Source organism: Rhinolophus sinicus, chromosome 6 (genome assembly GCF_057876585.1).
Source record: "Rhinolophus sinicus isolate RSI-liver-muscle chromosome 6, RSI-T2T, whole genome shotgun sequence".
Lineage (NCBI taxonomy): Eukaryota > Metazoa > Chordata > Mammalia > Chiroptera > Rhinolophidae > Rhinolophus > Rhinolophus sinicus.
This window is the reverse complement of record NC_142506.1, coordinates 56,742,972-56,769,681: the sequence shown is the minus strand read 5'-3', so window position 1 is coordinate 56,769,681 and position 26,710 is coordinate 56,742,972. Positions and strand designations below refer to the sequence as shown.

At 36.8% G+C, this 26,710-nt stretch overlaps 2 protein-coding genes across 5 annotated transcripts in view; one reads left to right on the top strand and one right to left on the bottom strand.

The window, feature by feature from the left end:
• The window catches only part of TP53BP2 (tumor protein p53 binding protein 2), a 136,223-nt gene that overhangs the window by 101,965 nt on the left and 7,548 nt on the right, over positions 1-26,710 (bottom strand). The window lies entirely within an intron of this gene.
• On the top strand, positions 611-25,636 carry FBXO28 (F-box protein 28). The gene is made up of 5 exons (XM_019716057.3): positions 611-916; positions 11,359-11,468; positions 13,997-14,135; positions 18,983-19,178; positions 20,960-25,636. The coding sequence occupies exons 1-5, from the start codon at positions 650-652 to the stop codon at positions 21,352-21,354; spliced, it is 1,107 nt and encodes a 368-aa protein (XP_019571616.1). The 5' UTR covers positions 611-649; the 3' UTR covers positions 21,355-25,636.

The window sequence follows — 26,710 nt, the reverse complement described above, 5'->3', positions numbered from 1 at the left end:
TTCCAAAACATTTTCATCATGCCAAAAAGAAACCCTGCACCCCTTAGTAATCATTTCCCTTTCCTCCGCTGCCTTTAGCCTCTGGAAACCACTAATCTACTTTCTGTCTCTATGGATATGGCCATTTCAGACATTTCATATAAATGGAATCACATAATATGTGGTCTTTTGTGTCTGGCTTGTTTCATTTAACATGTGTTTAAGCTTCATCCATATGGTATTTTAACCAATACTTCATTGCTTTTTATTTGCCTAAGTCAATTATCACTATGATTTTTGAAAAATGATATTCTAACTACATCGTTCTGTCTACACTTATTAGAGAACATTATTTTTATCATCCTTTGTCAGGAAGCTCTTTAACACAACTGCACCTAGGAAGTAAATTTTAATAGACAGGGTTGCCTTGCCCTCAAGTCCTTTTCAATCTTAGATAAAAGATCCCCTTTCCAAGGGTTTACAGTATCTTCCCTCATTGCCACTTGAACAAAACGCAATGTGTGCATCTTGGTATCTCTCTCTGCCTGTCACCCATAGGCTCCTCCCCCTCCTCCAGGTGTCCCCGCCCGGGAGGCTCAGGAGGAGGAAGTGACGCACAGGAAGTGTCCCTGTTCCCCTTGCAGTGGGGGGAAGGAATCAAACCCCCAAGATGGCGGCGGCGTCGGAGGAGCGGATGGCTGAGGAAGGAGGCGGTGGCCACGGCGACAGCGGCTCCTCTTCGGCCATCGGCTCTACCCAGCGACTGCCCCCACCGCCCCCGCCCCAGACCTCGCAGCCGGGGTCCCAGGCGCCCCCAGCCCCAACGCTGGCTCCGGACCAGCTGCCTCAAAACAACACGCTGGTGGCGCTGCCCATCGTAGCCATCGAGAACATCCTCAGCTTTATGTCCTACGACGAAATTAGCCAGCTCCGCCTGGTGAGGCCCCCGCGGGACCCCCGCCGCCCTCTCCTCCGGGCCGAGGTCTGGGGAGGGACGGAGAGGGGAGCGCGTTCCCCGGGGAGGGAGCCCCCCGCGAGCCCAGCCGGAGACAGAGCACGGAGCGCGTCCCTCGGAACCCAAAGTCTCTCTTGGCGTCTGTCAACGGGACTTGTCCCGATTCCGCCCTTGCTTCGGAGCTGGGGCGTCTGCCTGGGGGAACTTCGCCTTGGGGGGCTCCGTGTCCCCCACCCGGAAGCGGGGCCGCGGGCGGGGAGGGACGTAGCGGGAGTTGAGCTGCCCACCTCCCCCCGGCCTGAGAGTGGACACCCGAGGGGGCGCGTCGCCTGCCTTTTGTACCCCCTTCCAGTCCCGGCCGGGGTTGGGGGAGAAAACTCCCCAAGAGGCGAAATGATCCCACGATCCCAGGCAGGTTTGATTTGTCTGCAAGGATATCGTATTGTTCCCGCAACCACCCAAGTTTCCCTGCTGGAGAAAATAAAGTAGGGTTGATCGGTTCTCCCCAAACCGGGGTGAGGTTCGGGGGAATTGGAACTCCAGCCCCCTGTAACTGACCAATAAAGTAGGGCCCTGAGAAATTGCCGTTCCGGCTGGGCCTCACCCCTGACACTTGCCACCCGTGGTGAAGCAACTTGCCCCTTGACCGGGTTTTTTCTCTCTCTTGCAGTTCATTTTATAACTAGTGATTTACGCCCACCCGCCAGCTTTAGGAGTGGTTTTATACCTAACAAGCACAGGATGTAGTTCGTTCAGCCAGTGATTTATAAAAATGAATTTGTCACTGGGATTTTATTTCACTCCAGAGGCTTGACTGAAGGTTTGATGAATGTCTTAGCTCAGTCAGATATTTTGCTTCCTTTCAGTGAATTCATCTTTAAGTGGTAAGGAAATTAAAGGAGGTGGACATTTTGAAGTGATTGCAAAACCGATTCAGTGTAGATGCTAAATCTGTGGTCGGGGTTGTTTTTAAGAGGACAAAGACATATTTCAGAATGTGCTGTGTATAGCATTTTCTTAATCAATATGCCATATTTTAGATTTACACTTCCAGTTTAAAATGGATTATAATTGCATTTTGGAAAGGAAATCATGCTTATTGTTTAAAAGAAAGTTTATTAATATTAATTCAAATTGATCAATTTTTTTTTTCTAGTCAACAGCATTTCAACCATTTCAGTCCGCAGGATGGAAAATTCTTTAGTTTAAAAGTGATATTTCAAAATTGTCCCTGAATTTTCAAAACATGGTATCCTAGAATTTCATGTAGAATCTTAAATATTCGTTCACATTTTTTTTTATAGGATGGTGTTTGATCAAGATTCATGCTCTAGTTCACGGTGCCTGGAAATTGGGCATAACATTTGATTGAACTGAGCCTTTCAGCCAGACAATAGCTTTGTAAAGGCTTAGAATGATCACAGTTCTGTTTTCTAACTGTTGAGGAAAACTGTTTTTGTTTGTTTGTTTGTTGTTTTACGTTTTAAAAAATTAAAAACATTTTTAAGGGGACAGTTAAAGCACATCCCACAATTTATTAATAAATGACATGTCTTTCAAGTGAAATACTGAATTGCATTCTTATTTTTTAAGCCATTATTTATTGTAACCTTTAAAGGATACAAATTCATACTTTCAAAGATTTTCATAAGGAGTCCCTTACCAACCGTCATCACCCCCCACACACACAAAGATTCTGCAGCCAGTTTAATGTCTCAGAGATGGTTTTGTACCCTGCTTTAGTAATGGAGTAGTTTTCATTCCTTTCTGTATTTGAGATTAATATAATTTCTTAGATTAAGTGGATAATCTTGTGTGGGGGAGTTGGAGGTATCTTTGGTTTTAGATTCTTTGGTGTATTAAGGTATAATTCAGGTTAACATTAGAAAAGAAACATGTTCTTTCTCACCACTAGATGTCAGCATTAATTTAATTATGATCTTTATATGAGCTTGGCAGCCTAGAGACAGTACCTGGCAGGTGCTTTATATGCCTTTCCTCTCTAAGTGACCGTTTGTACCTAAAGAATTGTTTGCCAAAAAAATTAAGGAACTTCAGTATGTATGCTGTTATCTGGAGTATAAATTACATAGTTCCTTTTATTGTTAAGTATTTGAGCAGAATTAGGGCTGGATATGTTTGTAAGAGACGGATGTTAATTAAGAATAGAGTTAGTTTCCATAAGCCAAATGTCAACTACTCAGTGGCTGATGAGCTAGTTTATGGATTGGTTGTTTGTTTGGTTTTTTTTCTTCCCAGTTTGCTTGCCTTATTAGGACCTCAATTATCATTATGTTAGCAGAATTATGTTGGACAGGTATGCAATCCCTGTATTTACTGCTCTGCATTTTCTTTAAAAGATTTGCTCTGCGTTGCATTTGCTAAAATAACATTTTTTCAGTTACTTGTGCACTTGATGATAGGCTTTGCTTCCTGTTACCATGAATAATTGAAATTTGACTTTACAGTTATTTCCAAGGGACTGTTCAAGTGCCTTATTAAATCTTCTTTTTCCCTGCCATTGACTAATGCTACAAAATGTACCCAGATTCTAGAAATCCTGGTTACACAGAAATAGTTCTTTAAATATTTAACTCCTCCAATGTATTTAAATTTGGCTGAACACAACCTTTGTAATGACAAAAACCTGTACTTTGAGTTGTTTATCCAGTAAATCAGACAAATTTGTGCTGATGCAGCATTAGACTGTCACCTAAGCCCCCTTGACAGGTATGAGAGTTTTTGAAACAAGTGGCAAAAAGTTAAAAACTGAGTTTCTACCCCCAGTTAGGGAGCTGATTAAACCTAACTTTGAAAGTATAACATTGACTCGGGAGCACAGTGTTCTCACTCACTGAAAAATGAGTGTGAAAGGATTTTTGAAAGTTTTAGGGAGATCCTGTCAAATGTTTTTCTGAGTGGTTCAGGTGGAGCTCCTATAAATTTAATGAAATCCTATTAGTGGTTCAGGATGTATATTTGACTAGAGGTTAAATTCAGAAGTCTTGGCTATTATCTGGAATGAAGTTCTCTAGTTGGTAGCAAAATATACAAATACATATTTTCATCCCAAGATATTTCTCCAGAGCATTCTAGCTCGTTAAATGTTACCCATTTCTAGTTCCTTTCACATCTTTTCCTCAAACATTAGAAAATTTCAGTTATAGAGAGGGTCGATTGGTAGGAAATATGAAGGAAAATGAGAAACTATACTTTTTTTAAAAACTAGGCAATCTGTCTTCTTCATATCTCTTGCTCCATTGCAGTAGTTCTCAATTATTTTGGTTTCAAAACATCTTATACTCATAAAAGTTACTGAGGACCCCAAGAGCTTGCCTTAGAAAATTCTAGAAGGTCCAAGAATCCACAGTACATTAGCTGTCAGAACAATGTCATCGCATGTCATGTTGCCTCTGGAAAACTCCACTGTATGTTGTGAGAGAATTGAGAGTGAAAATGGCAAACAAGCATCCTAGTATTACAAAAATAGTTTGGCTTCGCAAACCCATAAAAGGATCTTGGGAACCCCAGGGGTCCCTAGACCACACTTTGAGAACCACTGCTCAGTGTTGCTGTTACAAAGAATACATTCTATTGCTGCTTTTTGTTTTTGTTTTTTTCCTCCTCATCATGTTATTGATTTGATTAACAGGTACTTAGGTACAGGTAAGAAAATCGTAGTATTTCGGGGGCAATTCATTCTTCCTGCAGATTCTTATCTCAGAGTGAAGGGGTTCAGTCAGTATCCCTCTCCACAGTATCGAGACAGAATGATCCTTGAGCCCACTTATAAAACATCAGGGTGACAAATGCAAAGATACAGGAATGTTGAGGGTAATAAGGAGATGCTTCCTCAAGGTAATGAGTTTTTATCCTGTCAGTAAAGGTGGGAATCCAGCAAAAACAATAACGATGTACAATGGAATGAAGTAATTAGAGAAGAGTGACTTAGATTAAGAGGAGACTGATTTTGGATGTGTGAAGTTTTAGATGTCCTAGATTAGTCATCAGACACACCCCTACTTTCTACCTTTTTTATTTCACAAACTAGTCAAATTTAAGAAAGTTTTTTGAGAACCTCCAGGGTTGATAACTTTTAGTGGAGAGAGTAAGGATGTTTTTTTTAAAAATTCCATTTCTTACCATCATTATTTTGTAAAAGGGACCAGATACACCTGTATACACTGGTTAACTGAGACATGGGTTCTTAAAATATTGCAGAAGGTACTGGCCTCTGCATATTAATCCAATTTTCATGATTTCTGAGACTAGGAGCAAAAGATACAGCCTTTCATAGAGGTTTCTCCCAACCACCTACTTCTAGCATCTTGCACTTAAGATTGATTGAAATAAAAATCAAGCTGTTTAGTTTCCCAAACATCTTAAGTCTTTCTGAGCACATGCTTTTTCTTCTGCCTACAGTCTCTCCTTTGTTTTCCTATCCTGGAAAATGTCTGTAACTTCGAATGTTAGTACTCAATAAAGCTTTCTTTGATTCTTCTCTGAACTTTACTCAGGTAGTTTTTCTAAGTTGCCATTGCATCATTATTGTACTTAACGGGGATTATCTTTAGAAGGGCCTGTTTCCCACTAAATTTAAGCTCCACTTATCCTTTCATCATGAATCCTGATGGCCTTAGATAGTCAGTCTGTGATACAATGTAAGTACTCATTATTTGTTGAGTAAATAGTTCTTAAAACAATTCACTGCTCTAAGTAAACTATGGAAAATATATGTCATTGTAAAAACAAAAGTGTTTTCTGTATAAATTATAATCGTGCTGAAAAATCAGTTGCTAAATATTTACCTCTAACAGGATATTAGAAAATTTTTGAAAATTTAAAGTTCTCAGTTCACCTAGAATGTCTTTAACATTTTACAAGACCAATTTAAGAAGCCGAGTAACTAAAAAAGTACTTACTGAGAGAATAAAAATTGATAAGGTGATCTGAAACTAGTATGTAATTAATATGAATAGCCATTAACAATAATAAATTAAGTCTCTTTCATTATAATCAATACTCAGTTCCTCCATTAATGAGAATAATGGTGCAGAGAATATAAAACTGAGAATAATCAGAAATGCTTTTCTATTTGACTTTTAGGATGCATATAGAAATCCTGGGAACAGACATTTCTTCCTAATTGTTTTGCTCAGGCTAATATTAAAATAAATTTATGATTTCTTTCCAAGTGACTACCTACGGGGGATACACAGAGAATTTAAAATCTGTTGGAATTCTACCTGGGGATAATTAACTGCCAGTCTGTCTGTCTGTCTGTCTATCTGTCATATCTATCTAGAACTTAGATAATCCACCAGGTAGGTAGCTTTTTTTTTTTTTTATAAAAGATTAAGTATTCTTATGAAAGAGGTGGCAAGTCGTATTCATATTTTTAATACGTAAGGGAAATCAAGGTGAGTTCACTGAAAAAGCAAATAGGGCAAGAAAAGAACCAAAATGGTTGTGGGTTATTCATTATTCATTTTTTACATTTTATCCCATTGGTAGGAATAACGAAGTAACCGTCATTAACTTTTTACCACATTTGCTTTTTCTCTTTCACTTGTATGATCATTCTTTCTCCCTGTACACGTTTGTGAGTATCCCACTCACATTTATTTTACTAAACCATTTGAAAGTAAGATGTAAATATGACATTTTGCCCCTAAATACTCATATAATCACTATATCATCACTTCCAAAGAATTTAACATTATATTTTAGATTCAGATTTCTCGACTGTCCCCACAAAATCCTTTAAGCTTTCGGCAGGGAGGACGGAGGAAGGGTGGGGGAAAAGGGTCTTGAATAAAGCATTAATCTCTTTAATCTAGAACATACCCCCCACTTTTTTCATTCTTTCATGGAATTGATTTTTTGAAGAATACAGAGCAGATGGCTTGTAAAATGTTCTACAGTGCAGATTTGTCTGATGGTTTCTTCATGATTCACTTCTGGTTTTTGAACTTTGAAAAGAATTTTAGGAAGACCTTGGTCTAGCTCCATCTTTCGCAGTTGGTGAGAACCCCATTAATGTCCTTAAAATCCCGTTTGCCTCAGAAGCCCTACTTATAGACTGGTGCCAACAGTTTCTGTAGCAGCAGTGTGTTAGTTGAGACTCTAATCAGTTGGGGATAATTATTTCAATCCATATAGCTGCAGATCACTAAATTTAAAAAGGCACTAATTAGAAGACCTGGATTCTTAATTTTATTTTGCCACTGAATAGCTGGATGACCTTGGAAAAAGCACATGATTTCCTAAGGCCTGTTTTCTCCCCATAAAAGGATAGGTTCTGGCGTCTACAAGTTCCTTTCAGTTTAAGGGCCATTAATCAGCAGCCTAATCTTTGATAATAGCTTCTGGATTAGCTGGAGAAAAACATCAAGTGTTCAGTTCATTTGAGAACTGTAGAGCACTAAATGAGGACATAAAAAATTTTTTCCATTATGATATCTGCTTGATTCTAAAATATAGTTTCATATTTTAACATTTTTGAAATCAGAATGCATCTTGATCAGCTTGTATGTACATTATTGTGTCAGTGCTTTTCTTTTCCAGAAGAGGTTTTATTAAATTGATAACAAATCTTAAAAGTCTCTATCGCATCTTAAACAAAATCAAGGAAGTCCAGCATCGAAGACATCTGAGTAAGAAATGCTGCCAATTATAATTGTCAGACATGATGTATTGTAAGACTCTTCCAACATCAACTATTAAACGATGGAAAAATGTACATCTTAAGAGTCAACAAAGATTGGATAATAAAGATTAGGTTGAACAGGAAAATTGTGGGTTTCACAAATGTGAAAAATATGTGGTAAAAGTGTCTTGCATTGTTAAGGACCATCATGGCACAAATTGAAAAAGATTTCTAAACACAAGTGAAACAAATTTTTTATTACTGACCACTTAAGTTAGAAAATGATGAAAAGGATAATAAACATGGCATTTTAAATCCTGACTAATTAACAAAGAAAAACCACACCTATTCTCTTGTTCTGGAAAAGCAAGTTAACAGGGGCCCGAGCTAAATGTCTTCATTGTAGACTGATTTATTCCATTAGGTTCCTTTTGTTTTTAGGGTGTATATAAATAAATACACTGATAGTTGTCATCTTTGTGTATTAGACTCCTGAATTTTATTTTAGTTTACTGTCTTGGATAAATTGCCAAAATGCTAGAATTTTGTTTTAATAACCAGGGGAAACATTTTTCTTCCTTTAATCTTGGGAAATTATTAAAATACCCATAAATATAGAGCTTGACTTTAAATGAGATAATTTTGCATTGGAAAGTTGTATACGTTATCAGCAGTTACCATTAAACTACTTGGGGGATATTAGAATATTTCCATTTTCCAGAGGTCACTGCTTCTTCCTGAATCCTAAACTGAAGATACATGACCTATTGTATTTTAATACAATGTTTTTGGGCCATCGGTCATTCAATGCTTATTTTTAAACATCCATGAAAGGCAGGGTACCACATTAAATACTGCTCTTTTCTTACAATATTGACTAACGCTTAAAATACTTTTGACTTTGGCTTTTGTGATGCTATTCTAATTTTTCTTTGTAACCTATTTTCTGGTCTTTTTACCAGTTTTTAACCATAAATATCATTTGAGGCTCTGTTTATAAGTCTTTATCTTTTTATCTTAAACTTTTTCATTTGGGGATTCATCTACAGTGATTTCAGCTATTCCCAGGTGAAATTTCCAGAATCATATCTTTAGTCCTAATATTACAGTTGCGTACAGAAAATGACCTACCAAGTGTCCCAATACGAGGTCTTTCCAAAAAATGAGTGGTCTTTTTAAAGGTATTTTTTATTATGCTGATTTCCCTGCTCAAAACATGGGAAATTTTAGTCCTCTCAGCTTTGCCTACACATCTGCTATTATTCAGAAGTAGTTTGCTTGCTAATGACTTATTCATTCCAGACTTCATGCCTCTGCATATGTCATCACCTCTAATTTTGCGGTCCTTGCCCTCCCTTCAAAGCCTAATTCAAATCTTGTATCATGTGAAGTCTTCCTTCCTTGGTTAACTTTATCGGGTTATTTATTCATATTCTCATCACACAGTCAGTACTTAGGTACTCATACTAGTCAGTACTCAGACATTCAGTTGCGTTTCTAGATTATCAAAAGATATCTAAATCCTAGCTGTTAGATTCAGTGCAGCAAAATTCTAGTATAATAAAATGTAGACAGTACCTTGGAAATTATTGCAATAACTGATCTTAAATTTTTTCTTCGTGAATTTATTGCTGTGGAAAAATTACTTCCATTATTTCATCTCAGAAATTATTAAAGATGTAGAGTTCGTAAAGACAAGAAGTGTTTTTCTATAAGACTGTGTTAGAAGGTGCCTCACATTAAATAGTTTTAACAACAACAAAAAAGTGTTTTTACAGCCCCCAAGTTTTACTCCCTAGAAGTACCACTTTCAAGCCTTTGGGCTGTTTTTCCTTTTGTTTAATATTAGCTGTTGACTTTCTACTCTGAAAGATGAGAATTTAGCCTGATCTGTTCCCCCTCATCACACACACAGACACACTCCCTTTTCCTTTCTCAAATTACACAATAAAAGTTTTTTCCTCACATAAAGTTCAAAACTGGTGGTTGTGGCAATGTGGTTATTCAGGATTGGGGCACTGGTTCTCAGGGTATGGTCCAGGGATCCTAGAGGGGTTCCAAAGACAATTTTGGGCATCTATAAGATCTGAGAGGTTATTTGCATTTTTCACTCTCATTCACAAGTGCACAGTGGAGCTCTCCAATAGTTGTGTGATGTGATAATGTCATCATACTGACAGCTAATGAAGTGTATGCTTGTGTATTATGTTTTCTAGAATTTTCTAGGGTAAGACAACCTTAGTGGATTGAATGCAGAAGCAGATAGGGTTCACTTCTGTTCTAGTAAACCACACATCAAAAAGATTTGCAAAAAATATGACTCATGAAATATTTTGTTTTAGAAAAGCATGATTTTTCCTTATAGTTATTTATGTTAATATGTATTGGTTTTATTATTTTTTCAGTAGACACTGAACAAATGTTTATAACTGATTTAGTTAGAAATAGATTCCACCGTATTTTAAATTATTCGTTAGGAATTACTCTTAGTATCAATACTGAAAAGTTATTTTGATACTGAAAAGAACTGTTTTCCTTTACACCTTTCATTTGACATGTGATTTAGGAAGTACTTATTATTTAATATTAAAGTATTAAAGCTTTCATTAGCTTCAACCCTGTTTGGATTTTTTTGTCCCTATATTCTCAGGAGAAAGCAAACTTTTGATATCAAGAGTTTCATCAACATTTCATCTCAACAAGTATTTGTCAAGCATTTGTGCGTGGGTGTTTGGGAGACAGAAGCATAAGACAGCCCCTGCCTTGCTGACTTGATACAGATTTTTCTGAGTCTTGTACTTTCATCACCTATACAGAGAGAACGTTCAGGTTGATGACTCTGAATCACTGCAAAATTCTCAGGAATCAAAGAACAAACAAACATATTGTCTACCAAGTCTTACTAAGATCAGAAAGTTGCTGGGATACCTCAGAAGTATAACAATGAAGTATATGGTGCAAAATTTTCAAATTAAGTACTAAATTAAACAATTTATTTCACCTAATTTTTATGTAACACTTTGGAGTTTACCAGTGATTTAACATGCTTCACTTAATGCTCATGATATCCCGGAGTTAGATACTATCCACATTTTATAGGTGGCTGACTCAGGCTTTCAAATAATAGCTGATTTGCTCAAGAATTGCATAAAGGTTGGACTCAAATTTAGGTGTTCTGACTTATGATTCTGTGCTCTTACTATATAAAAACACCATCTTTCTTAAGGATTCAAAATAATTGAGGTTCTGCTACACATGCTAAGATATTTGGAGGATATGACATTATTTAAAATAGAGTAACTGTCTATAGTTAACCCAAATCACTAGTAGAAATAAATAAGAATTCTCATTCTGGGTATAGATCATATAAATTTTGTGAGAGGTTAGACTTGAGTTTGAATATGCATTTTGTCTAAAGGAGACTTGCTTGTCTCAAACCATTAAAAGCTTTTGAATATATTGTTTTACTGATCTTCAGAACTACAGTGTCTGACCATAATAGTGGGGGTACATTCAAAACATTCGACAAATACCTAAAGTAAAGGAGTAAAGTTTTCCTTGCCTACAGATGATATTAATTACTTAATGTAAGGATTATAGAGTGTGAGGCATTCATCCACATAATACTGATTCAGAGATTCAGTCAGCAAACTGGGGAACAATACTAACACAGAGAACTTGAAGCCATCAGTTATGAGTAAGTCTAAGTTAATTCTTTTCATTAATTCGGTTATTACTTTCTAAAATTCTTCTTTCTCCTCCTCTCTCCCCATAGGTTTGTAAAAGAATGGACTTGGTCTGCCAGAGAATGTTGAATCAGGGATTTCTAAAAGTGGAGAGGTACCATAATCTATGTCAGAAACAAGTTAAAGCACAACTCCCAAGGTATGTTACAGCTGCAATGGCAATAATTTATAATTGGGGATTTTGTTTGTTTCTTGATTTTTTTTTTCCTTTAAATCTCAGTAGTTTACATGTTAAATGGTTTCCAAGTTTTTATAGCAAAGGTTACCAGCTCACAATAAGTGATTTTTTTTTTTTTTTTTTTTTTTTTTTTTTTTACTACAGTTGGCTCTCGCTCACCATTTCTTTTCAACATTGTACTAGAGGTTCTAGCCAGGGCAGTTAACAAGAAAGTAGGGGGGGAAACAGCATCTAGTTTGGAAAGGAAGAAGTAAAACTATTCACAGATGACATGATCTTGTATACATGTCATCTTTTACATGGGGAATACACTAATTATTAGCACTAATAAATGAATTGAGCAGGGGTACAGGATACGAGACTGATATACAAAAAATCAGTTGTATAACTGCACTAGCAGTAGGCAATCCAAAAATGAAGTTAACACCATTTACAATAGCATAGAAAAGAGTAAAATACTTAGTAATAAGTATAATAAAAAAGTGTAAGACTTGTACCCTGAAAACTGCAAAACATTGTTAAAAGAAATTAAAGAAGACTTAAATGGAAAGATATTCCATATTCATGAATTGGAAGACTACCTGTTGTTAAGATGGCAGTACTCCCTGATTGATCTGTACATTCAGTGTAATTCCCATCAAAATCCTAGGTGTCTTTTTTGCCAAAATTGACAGGCTGATCCTACTGTTTCTATGGAAATACAAAAGACTCAGAATAATAAAAAACAGTCTTGAAAAAGAAGAACAGAGTTGGTGGAGGACCACCACTTCCCAATTTCAAAACTTACTAGAAAGCTACAATAATTAAAACTGTGTGGTATTGATATAAAGACAGATATATAGTCAGTGGAATGGAATTAAGAGTCTGGAATTACATTTTTAGTCGATTGCTTTTCAACAAGGATGCCAAGACAATTCACTGGGGAAGAAATAGTGTTTTCCACAAATGATGCTGGGACAAGTGGGTATCTACATGCAAAAGAATGAATTTGGACCCCTTCCTCACACCACATACAAAAGTTAGCTCAAAATAGATCACAGACCTACGTGTAAATGTCAATGCTATACTGTAAAACCCATGGACGAAAATATAGTATTAACCTTCATGAACTTGGATTAGGCACTGGTTTCTTAGATACGACACCAAAAGCACAAGTAGAAAAGGAAAAAGTAGGCAAACTGGACTTTATCAAAACTTAAAACTTCTGTGACTCAAAGGACATCATCAAGAAAGTGAAGAGACAACCCACAGGATGGGAGAAAATAATTGCAACTCACATATCTAATAAGGGACTTATATCCAGCCTGTATGAGGAACTCGTAGAACTCAACAATAAAAAGACAAGCCAATTTAAAAGGCACAAAGGATTTTAATAGCCATTCCTCCAAAGAAGACACACTGAAGGCCAGCAAGCACACGGAAGATGCCCAACATCACGAGTCCTCAGGGCACGGCACATCAACACTGTGAGTCGGCACTTTACACCCAGCAGGATGGCGAAAATAAAAAAGACAAAGTGCTGGGAAGGATGTGGACAAACTGAAACCTTCATAAATTACTGGTGGGATTGTAAAACAGTGCAGCCACTTTAGAAAAGTTTGTTTTGCAAAAAGTGAAATACAGTGCTACCATATGACCCAGCAATTTTACTCCTAGGTCTATAACCAAGAAAAATTAAAATGTATCCACACAAAAGCCTGTACGAGAGTGTTCATAGCAGCATTATTCATTAGAAAGTAGAAACAACCCAAAAGTCCAGCAACTGCTAAATGGATAACCAAGATGGTGGTAGTCCATGTAATAGAGTATCGTTTGGCAATAAAAAGGAGGGAAGTACTGATACACAGTGCAACATGCCTGAGCCTAGAAAATGATGCTAAGTCAGAGAAGACAGCCACATACTGCGTGATTCCAGTTATCTGAAATGTCCAGAATAAGCAAAACCGTAGAAACAGATAATAGGTAGTGGTTGCCAGGGGCTGGGGAATGGAGGTGAGTGATAATGGTTATAGGCTCCCTTTCTGAGGTGCTGAAGATGTCCTGAAATTAGATAGTGGTGATGGGTACACAGTTCTGGGAATGTACCAAAACCACTAAATTGTACACTTTGAAAGTGGATTTTATGTGAGTTATTTCTCAATGAAACTGTTTAAAAAGTTTAAATGAGCTAACTTTATGGGCAAAAACATAATCTCTTGTCTGTATGTCCATGTGTAGTTCTTTCATTTTTCTAATTTCTGTGATTCTAACAGCCAGTAGGCTTGATATAGCCAAATAATAATTTTTTTTTTTCCAAATATTTTGTCAGTGAGTACTAGTCCTTGGCAAAGATTTCTTGACATAGTTATTCATTTATCATCACATTGAATGATGACCCAATTGTAGATTTCTAAATTAACATGTAAATGTTAGACTGTTTCATTAAGACATTTGGTTGCTTAACATTTTAGTTCACACCACGTTTTTAAGGGTTGTTTTTGTAATTGTAGGAGAGAGTCAGAAAGGAGAAACCATTCATTAGCTCGTCATGCAGACATCCTTGCTGCTGTTGAAACAAGACTTTCACTATTAAATATGACTTTCATGAAGTATGTGGATTCCAATCTCTGTTGCTTCATCCCAGGAAAGGTAAAGTAGAGTTGCTTACCTAGAACAGCCAGGTCGCACTGTGTACACTTTAAATCAAGGTGATTTTTTAAACGTCAGAATTGTTCCTACTTCTCTGGAATGAGTTTCTATGAATGGATTTGTTCTGTACAGTAACTGATAGAAATATGCACCATGTATGTGATCTTTGTATTTAAAATTCTAATTAGGAAATATACAGTAAAAGCTGTACTGTTCTTTGGAGAAGCCTTGTTAAGAGTTAATACTCCAGAAAACACTTTTGAGCTTTTACTCTTTGTTAAGATGCCAGAGATGCAGCGACAGTGAACAAGATAGGTATTGTCCCTGCCTTCAAGACTGTTAATAATTTGGGGGAGGTGGAGTAGGAGGGACTAGCTGGGTTTTGTTTGAGAAATGTTTCATGAGACAACTTGATAAATGTCCAGATTTGAAAAGAATAATTACTGTATAGCAATATACTCAGAGCTAAGTAATACTGCTGTTTAACACAAATAAGTACAGATGGCATATTTACTGTTACTAAGTTAACAAAGACCCCAGCATTCAACATGCTACTCACCTTCAGTGGTATGTTGCTTCTTGAATTGAGTGGAAGTTCTAGTGAAATATGTCTATATGCTTTTATACATATACGGTAGGGGTGGAAATGGAATTAAAGGTCATTTTGCTACTTAGTTGATACTAGGAAAAGTATCGACATGGTTAGAACTAATTTTAATACCTAGTAAAATTTCAATGTTCTCTTTGTTATTTCCATAGAATTAACATTGGCAATATTTTGTATGTACTTTCTCCATTTTCAATTTTCTATGGTATTTATTTTTGGAGGGGAATCCTGTTTGTTTTCATTTTATCTGAAATATTATTTGGCATATTTCACTTTCCTCATATTAGCTACAAATGCTTTTGTAGGGTAGTATGGAATGGTTAGCAGTTAGAAACTTTCCATTCTGATTCGTAATGCCAGATTTTATCCAGATCTGATTTATAGGCCTTAACTCTTAAGTGTTCCTGGGAAGTTCATTGAACTAGTAGAGGTTGTCCGTGTATTGTCGTTTTTATTGCATATCTCATTAAGAATATGAATATTTAAGAAGCGTTTTAGTTTTCATAACCTCAGACACAATAACAAGAGTTGAGTGGTTTGGGCAGAGTCCATATGACCTGCACAGCCTAAGATACTTAGTATCTGGCCTTTCCAGAAGTTGCTGATCTTCGTTCCAGTTCATCAGGATCACATGATCGGGATGATGCTCTTTACTGTCTAAATAAATGAGTTCCAATCTAGTTGAGTCCCTGATTTTGGAAACCACTTGTTGACCTCTCACTTTAACTGAAAGAACAAACCAAGGTAGCAGCAATGGAGAATGTCTTAAGCTTTCAAGATGCAGTAGGTCCCCTCGGGCATTTGCCCTGGACAGTTCTTAACTGAAGTCTCTACCTCGCCTGCCCGCAATAGAAGAGCTGCTGGAAAGGAATTTTGGACCTAACTTTATAACATAGATAGCTGCCTATCTATCCCTTTCTCCTGCCATTGTCCTCATCTGATATTTATGAAAACTTTCTGGTTCTTAGAGCACTTTCATATACATTATCTCATCTACTTTCCATCACTGCATGTAAGGTAGATAGAATAAGTATTTGCTATTCCTATTTCATTGATAAGAAAACTGAGGCCTAGAGAATTTAAGTGATTTGACAAAAGCCACACTCAAGTCTTCTGATTTCTCAGCTGCCCGTCTTCTTTACTGTTTTATTCCATTTTTCCTTAATAGTACCCATTTCTTCACAAGAACTTATCCTAAGTTCTTTTTCTCCTGCAAACCTGAACTTGACAAACAACTCAAAAAAAAACAAACAAAAAAACCCAATAATTTTTGTCTTTATTATCTCATTTAATTCAGCTTGGATTATTTTGTTTCTTAAAAGTGCTGTCTTATTTACACCAACGGGCACAGGTCAGATAGGGCCATAGTTGCCGACCCTGACCACTATGCTGACATTCCATTCATCTTCTCTCCGAACTAAGAGGTTTCAGATTGTTGGCTTACTTCTATACACATTTCTCAAATCTTCTATCTTACATATAGAAGTCAAACTTTTTTCAGTAAGCTCATAGTCAGTATAGCATTTCACACATACTGAAGCACACAGGTGAGCAGCGGCCAACTAACCATTCTGGAAGATATAATAATGGAAAAAGACATGGATGGTCCCTGCACTTGTTACTTGTAGCCCTGGTAACCCTTTTGTGCTTATTGAAACACAGTGGTCCCCAAAAGTCAGGGTTTTCACACTGTAACTGACTGTACAAACAGTTACAATAAGGTCATAAAGCTAGATTTCCCTGACCAAACTTAAAACCTACATATTAGGTATTGTTGGTTTGTTTTAAATGTGTTGAAGGAAAAAAAACTGGTAGTGGTATTGCATTTCCTAATTCCTCTTTTTGGTAGCTTTTTGTTTTGATGCAGTTTCATATTTATACAAAAATTAGAAGAATAGTACAAGGAACACCCATATATCTTTTATCCAGATCCAGCAATTATTTACCTTTTGTCTCATTTGCTTTTATTCTCCCTATATATGTGCATTTTATTTTTTTGGAACAATTTGAAACTAAGTTGGAGATATTGTGACCCTTTATTTTTAAATATTTCAGTGTATTCCCTAAGAACTAGGACATTATCTTACTTAAACCACAGTAAAGACATCAACATCAGGAAATTTAACATTGATACAATTAATTAATCAATCTGTATTCAAATTTCATCACTTATCCCAATAATACTCGTACTAGCGATTCTTATTTTCAGTCTAGAATCCAATCCAGATCATGCATGGACCCTTTGATCTCCTTTAATGTGGAATAGTTCCGACACTTTGTGTTTCTCGATCTCAATTTTTGAAGAGAATAGGTCAGTTATTTTGAATATTCTTTGAGTTTAATGTTTTCAGAATGTTGTGTTTTTGTGTTCTCTAAAATTGATTTCAGTGTGAAGACATTCTTAAAAATCAAGTCGATCTATTCTTGTATTGAATTTTTAGATCCCTCCTCCTCTTTCTTTCCCTCCCCTCCCCAGCCATGTTGGCTAACTAAGGAGTTCTGGTAACTTTTTATGTGCTCCATTCTTAAATACAAGCAGAGAGTAGAGAATCGGCAGACTACTCTGAAACAGAATAAAACAAATGGGGAAAAAAAACCTTTGAGAAAACCATATAAGCATATAAAACTTTAAAAAGAAAATGTGGCTAATATTCTAGGAGAAATAAGAAAAGATATAGTCAAACACATGCCATATAAGGAAATATTGAGAGAATTTTAAATGCACTGAAATTTTTTAAATATGGAAGAATATTTTTAAAATAAATAAAAGGATTGGAAAGGAACGTTAAGGAAATCTCAAGTAGAACAAAAAGACAAAGGTGGAAAATGAGAAAACTTTGAGAACATACGAGGTTCAATATTCTAGTAGGCAGTTGTTTGCTAAATACTAGATTAAACAAAATAGAAATTCTCACCTACAACAGTCCAAAGACTTAAATGATATTCATAGTATATCATTTATTACTGTGCCAATTTACATATAAGCATCATAGAGTGAACTGCGTGTGCTAGAAATGTGATAGTTGTTCACCGTATTTGGTTTCTACCATGCGATTTTAATACTTATTTTTCATAACTATTATTCTATCATCTCAAGCCTGAGTAGGATTCAGCATGAGCATGCATATTATTAGAAAAGTGGAGAAATAGCCTCTCATACTATTCTGCAAGATTGTAAGTTTTCTCTCAGGACTCAGCAGCTTCAGTAAAGGAGAAGAGAAGGTAGATTATAAAATTGTTCCAGAATTGGGTACTGGTTAGATAAATGCAATAAGGGGAATGGGTGGGATGTGAGGTGGTTTAAGATAGTTTGGTGACAGAATGGTTTCGTTGGTTAACCCACAATTGGGGAGGTAAAGGCCCATGAGAATAGATGTCATCCAGACTGGAGGTCATCAGAGATGTGAATTACTGTCTTCAGGTCTATGCTGAAGCCATGGGAAGTATTAAGGATAACCTCCCAGGGATTAATGCTGAGGGCACAAATGCCTAAGGAAGGTTCAGTTACCATTCCAGCAAGAGAATTAGGAACCAGGATTGTCAGAATTGTGTTTCTTCTCCATGTATGTTATGCCTTGTGTTTTCCCATTGCAGTTATCGTGAAATGAAAAAGGATCTCTTGCTACCCTTTGGTAATAGCAAGAAAGTGGGATTTGAAGAGACCTCATTCCAATCCATAGCAAGTCTTAGAGAAACAAAACTTCAAGGGATAGTGTACAGGGTGCCAGTGTAAGGAAGAAGGCGATCAGGCTGCGTTTCTGTGGCTTTGGGAGACAGATTCGGGCTAGACTGAAGTCATTTGGAGAGTTAGAAGAATATGGGTTTGGGTAATTCTACTTTCCCTATCCCTGCTTGCATATAGGATTTCATTTCTTAGTTTAGTCCTCTAGCTTCTTTAGCAATTTGTATATCCCTCTTTGTATCACTTATTTACACATGTCTCCCCAATTACACTGTGATTTCCTTTAGGGCAGGGGGGTATATTTTATTCATCATGATTTCTTTGGCTTGTGCACAGTACCTGGTACTTAATAAATGTAAGTATGAAACCTACAAAGTATTGTAACAAGGCCAAAGCCATATGTTACAGACGATAATGTTATCAATGTCCAGTACATCAGTTAAATCACCCTAAAGGTCTTCATGTGAATTGCAAAACAAGCAGTCACTTCTCTCCCTATTTAGCTGTTTTATTTTTTTTAAAAAAACTGAAGGTGCTAATGAGAGCTCATTATTTTAGGTCATTGATGAGATTTATCGTGTGTTGAGATATGTCAATTCTACCAGAGCCCCTCAGCGAGCTCATGAAGTACTTCAGGAGTTAAGGGACATTTCCTCCATGGCAATGGAATACTTTGATGAAAAGATTGTTCCAATTCTAAAGAGGAAATTGCCAGGATCAGATGTGTCTGGAAGACTCATGGGCTCCCCTCCAGGTATCTCGTTTATAATATGTTCAGTTTATAATAATGTTCATACATAGTTTTATAACTTTTTTCCATTTAATTGTATATCTTGAACTTTTCTGTGTCTGTAAATATGTATCTGCAATATCATTTTTAATGACAAATTGGATTATAGACCTTAACTTACATAACTGAGCCATTACTGTTAAGCACGCGTGTGTCTAGATTTCAGTATTTAAGCTACCCTCTGAAGAACCATCTTGTGGCTAAATCTTTGTACGTACGTATCCATAACTATTGACTTAGTAAGAAATTTATTAGAGTAGAATTGCTGAGTGAAAAGAGCTATGTATTTTTTTTTTATGTTTCTCACTAGTTAATATTCATTATCCTAAAACAGAATTAAATATACCAGATAAAACCTAAAAAATTCTTCATGGAAATATCCAATTATTTCAGTCCCCAGAGTGGCTGGCTGCTACTTTAAAAGACAAGGTGCATAAGTCTATTTTGAACACTGTCACTTCTTCTGTGGTAGCTATTTTGCAAAAGTATACTGGATCCTAAAAATTTGTGCCTTTATCTACTGAAAGACTACATTTCAATATCCTCAACTCTTGCAAATATTTTAAATCAGGAAAAAAAATGTAGTTACACGTTACTGGTTCGGATTAGATAGCTCCCTGGAGTACTTAGTGGGGTAACTGAGTGCCTCTTTATAGTTTAATAATAAAGCCTATGGCATCTCAGCATTGATATATCTATTATTTATTGAGTACCTATTATGTGCACAGCACTGTACTGTGTCCTGTGGAGACTAAAAAGAAGTGTAATACGTGGTGTCTGCTCACAAGGATCTTACTGTTTCAAAAGGTAAGACATATTCAGACTCAAAGTTCAGTTATCATAGGCAAGAGAAATACTTTAAAGGAGTGTCCGTTTAAAGGCCAAATGAGTAGCAGAAACAGATCTTAAGGAAAATAAGATCATTGTTCGCTGGTCTGATTAAGACTATACAAGAGAGAAGAACTGAGCTGAGCCTTGCTGTAGTAGTAGAAGTTGGATCAAGATCAGCAGAGAGAGAGAAGGAAGAATGCATCAGTCAAGGAAATATTTGGGTTATTTAGATGTACAAGGAGAAAATTAGCATGATGGGTTTAGGGCATGAATGGATCCATCTGATCGTTTTCAAAAACCTTCAGGAGATCTGGTTTTAAAAAAAAGTAGGTTATTAGTTTACAATAGTGATTTTTATGCCCATGTTACATTCTGTTGTTTCTAAAACAGAACAGTTCCAAAGCCTTCCTGCACTGTGTCAGAAATGTTTGTGCCCATCATGAATGATGTAATTCACTCTTTGATGGCATCCTTCAGCTAAAGTTGAAGCCTCTGCATGTATTAATAACTAAGTGCAGAGAGAACTTAAGAACACAGTACCTCTACTTCTAACTCGAATGTTTGTTTGCTTGTGTGAAATTAGATAGAAAATCATTATATTCTTTTTACTAATATTTTCTTAGTAGATCCTAAAAATATTCTAGAATATTTTAAATCCAAATTTATGCCATTAAATGTCCTTTTCCATTTGCTGGCAATGCACACATTGCCACATGAACATGAGAATCAGAATTCAAATGAACATAGTTAAAACCAGGTATCTGATTAATCCATTAGACCAAGTAAATTGCAAAGAAGAAATCAGAAGTGATGTTATAAGGACATTCCATTTCAAAATAAGTTTAATTAATGAAGTATTCCTGGTAGCGAGACATTTTAATTTGTTCACTGACCATTTTAATCTATCTCCATAGTTCCAGGACCTTCTGCGGCCCTAACAACAATGCAGCTCTTCTCCAAGCAAAACCCTTCACGACAAGAGGTTACCAAACTCCAGCAGCAGGTTAAGACCAATGGTGCTGGTGTGACTGTTCTCAGGCGTGAAATTTCTGAGCTTCGCACCAAAGTGCAAGAACAGCAGAAACAGCTTCAAGACCAGGACCAGAAACTGCTAGAGCAGACCCAGATCATAGGGGAACAGAACGCACGCTTGGCAGAGCTGGAACGCAAACTACGAGAAGTCATGGAAAGCGCAGTAGGAAACCCCTCAGGGTCTGGGCAGAATGAAGAGTCTCCTCGGAAACGAAAAAAGGCAGCAGAAGCCATAGACTCTCTTAGGAAATCTAAACGTCTCCGGAATAGAAAGTAAACTGGAAAGTGCTTCTAGCTCCATGAGAAGACCTGGCTTAGTAGCTTGAGCAGTTACGCATATCAGGATACTGTGAGCAACGCGGTGTCCCTTAGGCTGCTAGGCTTTCAGAACACAACTGAAACTTGAACTCTCACGGTTGGGACATTCTTTTCCCGCTTCTGGTTGAACTGATGCACAGAATGTTTTTACTTTGCAATAGATTTGTACTAACCAGACCTGTTGTTCTATCATGTTTTGAGGAGTTGACTTTTTTTCTGTGCAGATAATGTTTAAAGTAAGTTTATTTGTTTCTGCTTTTATGCACATTACATAAGGATCTTAAACCAGTCTCGACAGACTGGAAGTCAAGTTTAATACAGAAAATGTCCTGTTCACTTGAAAGAAAAGACCTACTTTTTAAATGGACAGTATCTTGTTTCAAAAAAAAGTTGACTTTTTGTTCTAAGTGACCTTTGTCTGGAACGTCTGAGAAGTAGTAAATGCTTTTTGGTATTGAAGTAATGGGTAACGAAAACGGACTTCCATAGTACTGACTGTAGAAGGGGCCTCTACAGTGTTGACTATATATTTTTATAAACTACTGGCAAGGGATTTCTCCAGTTGTTATTATATCATGTTTCAGTTCTCCTTTTGGGGCCATGCCCTACATTTGCATGGATGGATGCATGCATTGCCTAGGCAACTCACTTAAAAAGCTCTTGCACTGGTGTTATCTTGAACCTCTATACTTCTCCACTTTTTAGAGCAGCGTCATAGTTTATTTAAGCACCTAACATCTTCCACCACAACAGCTAGCCTCTAGGGTGGATTTATGAGTCCATTTGTCCTCCAGTTTTACAGGAACAAGAGAATGTTAAAGCCCTTTATCTATTCTCTGTAGGGTTCAGGTACGCAGGCTAAGGCAGAACCCCAAATCCCAAGGCTCTTTCTATCCACGTCGGACCTCTGGTTACTAGTTCAGTTCCTTACTCACCACTGTGTGTGCTCATTGATCAAATGTGATTATCAGTGGTGTGAGTAGGGGACTAAACCTGTAGGATGCAGTTTTTCCATTGAAAGAAAGTTCACTGAAGAAAATTATACCATGAAAAAGCATTTCGATCATTTCATTTCTGGGGGGTGACCTGAGGGAAGCTTTTGAATATTAATTTCAAGCTTTCCAGATCCTCTAATTTTAAACAAAAGCTTTAATTTTGTTTGCACTCCTGTTTTGAGCTTGTAACTGGAAAAGCATGTCTTGCACTGTTCAGCCTTCTAAGTGGTCACTTTAACAACCTCCAAATTATGTACAGTGGTTATTTTCCCCAGTTGTATATTTTTGAGACATTCGGCTATTACTGTTCTAGTTTTATTTTAATGTACTAAATTATGTTATTATTATTTGACTGTTCAATTCTTTTAAACAACTGTTGCCTTGGGCTTCAGTTATTTAAAATAAATTTAGGTGTGATATAGAAAACTGTCCCTTTCCAGGTGGGAGTTTGATACCTGTATAAAACATAAGGTTTTGGTAAGTACTTAGTTGAATAAAAGCACAAGGTTACCACCTTTTTTATCCATCCAACATAACATACTTCTGCATCCTTTAGATCAACCTCACCAAATGAAACTTTTCCTTACCCATTTTTAATACTGTCCTTACATAATATTGTCCTTAGATTTTGATCAATTCTGTCTAACTTTGAAACTCCATTTACAATGTAGTATGTTTTCAATGAAAAACCATAAAATAACATCCAAGTGTTTCATGGTTTGTTGGGAAGGTAATTTTAAAATAAACAATTTCCAAAAAATATTTGTCAGCCAAGGTCATCCATAAAAGTCCCTGTCTGGAACTCATTTGCTCAGCAGGTCTCATTTTTTGTAATCATAGGATTTAGCCATATTGTCATAACTTTGGAGGAGGCTTACTGCAGTACTCACGGCCTTTACTAGTCGGCTTTCCTGGTAATAGGAAGAATTTTTAAAGTAACAAAGTACATGTTTACAGGTTTACAAAGTATGATCCTTATGCATCAAAGGGATATAACCTCAGATGATTTCTTTAATACTTGTTAATAAATATATAAAGTTGTCTGGGTTTCTTTATAAACTACATCTAGATACCCTAAATGTACCTATAGTCTTCCATTAATTAACATGAGTATCTGGCTTTCATAACAAGCATTCACACCATTAAAAGGTAGATTTTGTTTCGAAATCCAAACTTCTCCAGTATGCACTTGTGATCACCTGTCCATAAGGTTGATGAGTTGCGCTTGTTAATGCATGAATGTTCCATAACAGTAGGAGAATAAAGCACTACAGTTCTAAGTCTTAAATCTTAGGCTATTTAGCTAAAATATTGCCTTGACTGATTTGATAGCTGTTATACTTGCTTTGGGATAGCATAACGGCATTTAAGGTTCAATAAATCACAAATGATTTTGATCAGCTAAAACTGACATATGTTACAGGAAAATTATAAATTAGCCTCCTAAGAGAACTGTCCTGCCCTGGATGATACGTCAGTAATATAAATGCTATAATGTGAATACTGTGTTGTTCTAGAACAGCATTTCCATAAAGTATTCTTGTCACCTTCCTTGGCTGTTTTCAGAGATGTCTCTTAATGGGTCATTCCCACTTATAAGTGGATTATGATACAACACTACAGACATAGACACAATGTGAAAAGGCATATATAAGAAGACTGCCCACCCCACTCCCACCCCCAACCCCACCCCTACCCCCACCGGATCCTCTGCTTATCTCCTACATGAACTTGGCTTGGATTTCACATATTCTGAAATATGAACTATTTCAGAACATGAGGTTATAGAACCGGTTGTTTCTCAAGCTCCTTTTGATGTTCAGAGCCTGGAAATAATGGGGCAATCACAAATGTATTCAGAGTAATCATGATATTTTCAAAACTGCTGGGGGGGCCATGAGGTCTAAAGCCACTGGTTTGGGAAGTAACTTCTTTTTGTAAAACGTGTTTTTTGGAGTACTGAACTTTACAGGGGCTTGCCTTAATCTCTATTTAGTAGTTTCGAGATGTATGCGCTATTACTCTACTTGTTAAAATGTTAAAATATTCTATGTAGCCCCAAAAGTGGGTAAAACAGAGTATAAGTAATGGCTAAATAAATAAGCTAAAAGGTGTCACTACAGCTGGATTTTTGAGAGAAAATGGACATACGAACATAGGCTATGTGTAATAAAAACAATGGCACCTTAAGATTGCACTATTTTATGCATTATTTTATATGCCATTTCATAGCCTGCACTTTAATCTCCAAAGAAATTATGTATGATGTCCCAGTTGTTCCTTATTATTAATAAACTTTTTCCTAAGACAGGGCACTTAATCCTATTTTACTATACTGAGTTAGTTTCTTAGAGGTGGATTCCTTTTTTGAGTTCTCTATTTCCTTAGCCATAATACTTTTTAGGATCTAGGAACTCCTTGTCGATTTCCAACAGTATATAATTTTAATTTAATGTAAAATCTCATACTTGGTGATCAGCACATTCTTATATCCTGCTCTAGTGATGAGTACTAATTGGTTAATATTTATCATGCCCCCCCCCGACAAATGTATGCTGTAAGTAAGATCTGAAGCTAGAAATAAAAGGCATTCCGAATGGAAACATCCCTGTATGATGCAGTCGCTTGGAAATGGCTGTTTGTAACATAAAATCCAATTTGATACGCCATCCAATTCTTTCACTTAGAATCTCATTTAACTAGTCCACAAAAGGTTAATAAGTTAAAACTACTTAAAAATAACAAAGTTCTATATAGCCTGCCATTCTGAGCTGAATTATTTTTTAGAAATACCAATCTGCAAAATGAAACTAGCCATTAGTTGGCTGCTGCCTACTATGATTTTTTAATAGCAATACATGGTTATGTTCATGATAAATATGATAGGTTTAAGTCATGTTGGCCTTTGACAGCTTCCTAAGAGTCTTTGTTAAATTGCTGCAATCAACAGGTAAATCCAGAATTTTCCTATTATGTCTGAAGAGAATCATGGGATTTAGAAGCATATGGGTAATCTATTAGGTCCACCGCCAAAGTCTACTGGTCCATATTGCAAGCTATACCAAAAGTGTAGATGTGTTTAAAATTCCTTTATGTACCATGTCTGTTTACTTATGCTCATGAGCAACAATAAATTGCCAGTTTACCTTCTGGAATTTTCATTGTTAAAACCTAATTCAATTATTGGAAAGTGAAAAACACCTCCCGGTCACACAACAGGGTACATAAATAAATGTGTTGTCACCAGTCCTGCTTGTTTCCTTTGTATTTCATGCATGAAAGGTTACGGAGCTCTACATCTAACAAATGCCCTATCAGTAACTATAATTACATATGCTATTTGCATGCACACAGCCGCTTTATGAAGCAGTTTTACTCTGGAGAGAAATTACACTCAGGTTAGCAACATGTCCACGATGCTAAGTGCAATGTGAACCCAGACCTTCCTCCCTCCAAAGCTTCTGTACTTCCTGTTGCACTACACTCCATTCTAAAACAGCTGGGAGCTAAGAAACTAGATGCCATGACGTCTAAACTTAGCAAGAAATACAGAGATGAACGTTCCATAAATCCACTAGAAGCAGTCAATGCCACAATCCCTAAAGTTACGAGTAACAGAGAACTTAAAATCAGGAAAAGGCTGAGCTTGGAGGAGGCAACTTTTGTCCTAAAGTTTTTTGGCAATGAAGTTACCCTGGGCATATGGGTAGACAACATTTCGAAGGCTTCTAGAACCTATCATCTTAAGTAGGAGGCAGTCCTAGCAGTAGATGTGGCCTGAGGCCACTTCACACAGGTCCATAGTGCTGCCTCCTTGAGAGCCAGTCAGTACAAAAGCAGTGGCCTCCGATTCCTTGGCCCTGCCAGGAAGAAGACGCAGTATCTGTTCAAAAGTCCTTCCTGCTCCTAAACTAAATATGCCAAATTTTAATGAAATAAAATCATACAAATCAATGTCACCTGTGTGATAGGAAATTGCTGAAAAAAATTCCCAGAGGAAGAGCAACCTCGTTGGTACACGTTTTACCCGCTTTGTCTACAATTTAGATGTCCAGAGAAGAGGTCACAGATGACACTCTGCTGAAGGGTCAGGGTGACAGCAGTCAGTGGTGCCAGCACCATCCCTTCACTCTAGTCATCCAGGAATCACAGAAACAGAAAAATAAAGGCTGCTGCTGTTATCTCCCAGTCTTCAGAAGGTAGAAAGCTTCATTTCTATACCGTTCAGATGGCTCAGTTGTCACCTAATAAATTCACATGGCTAGGAAACCAAGGATCTTTCCCAATGTTATTGCTTTTCTTTAAATGATGTCTCCATTC

Excerpts from the sequence above, each read along its gene's own strand:
- FBXO28 (XM_019716057.3), top strand. The coding sequence starts at position 650 with ATGGCGGCGGCGTCGGAGGAGCGGATGGCTGAGGAAGGAGGCGGTGGC. Across the intron at positions 917-11,358 it reads AAATTAGCCAGCTCCGCCTG|GTTTGTAAAAGAATGGACTT; the intron begins GTGAGGCCCCCG and ends CTCTCCCCATAG. Across the intron at positions 11,469-13,996 it reads GTTAAAGCACAACTCCCAAG|GAGAGAGTCAGAAAGGAGAA; the intron begins GTATGTTACAGC and ends TTGTAATTGTAG.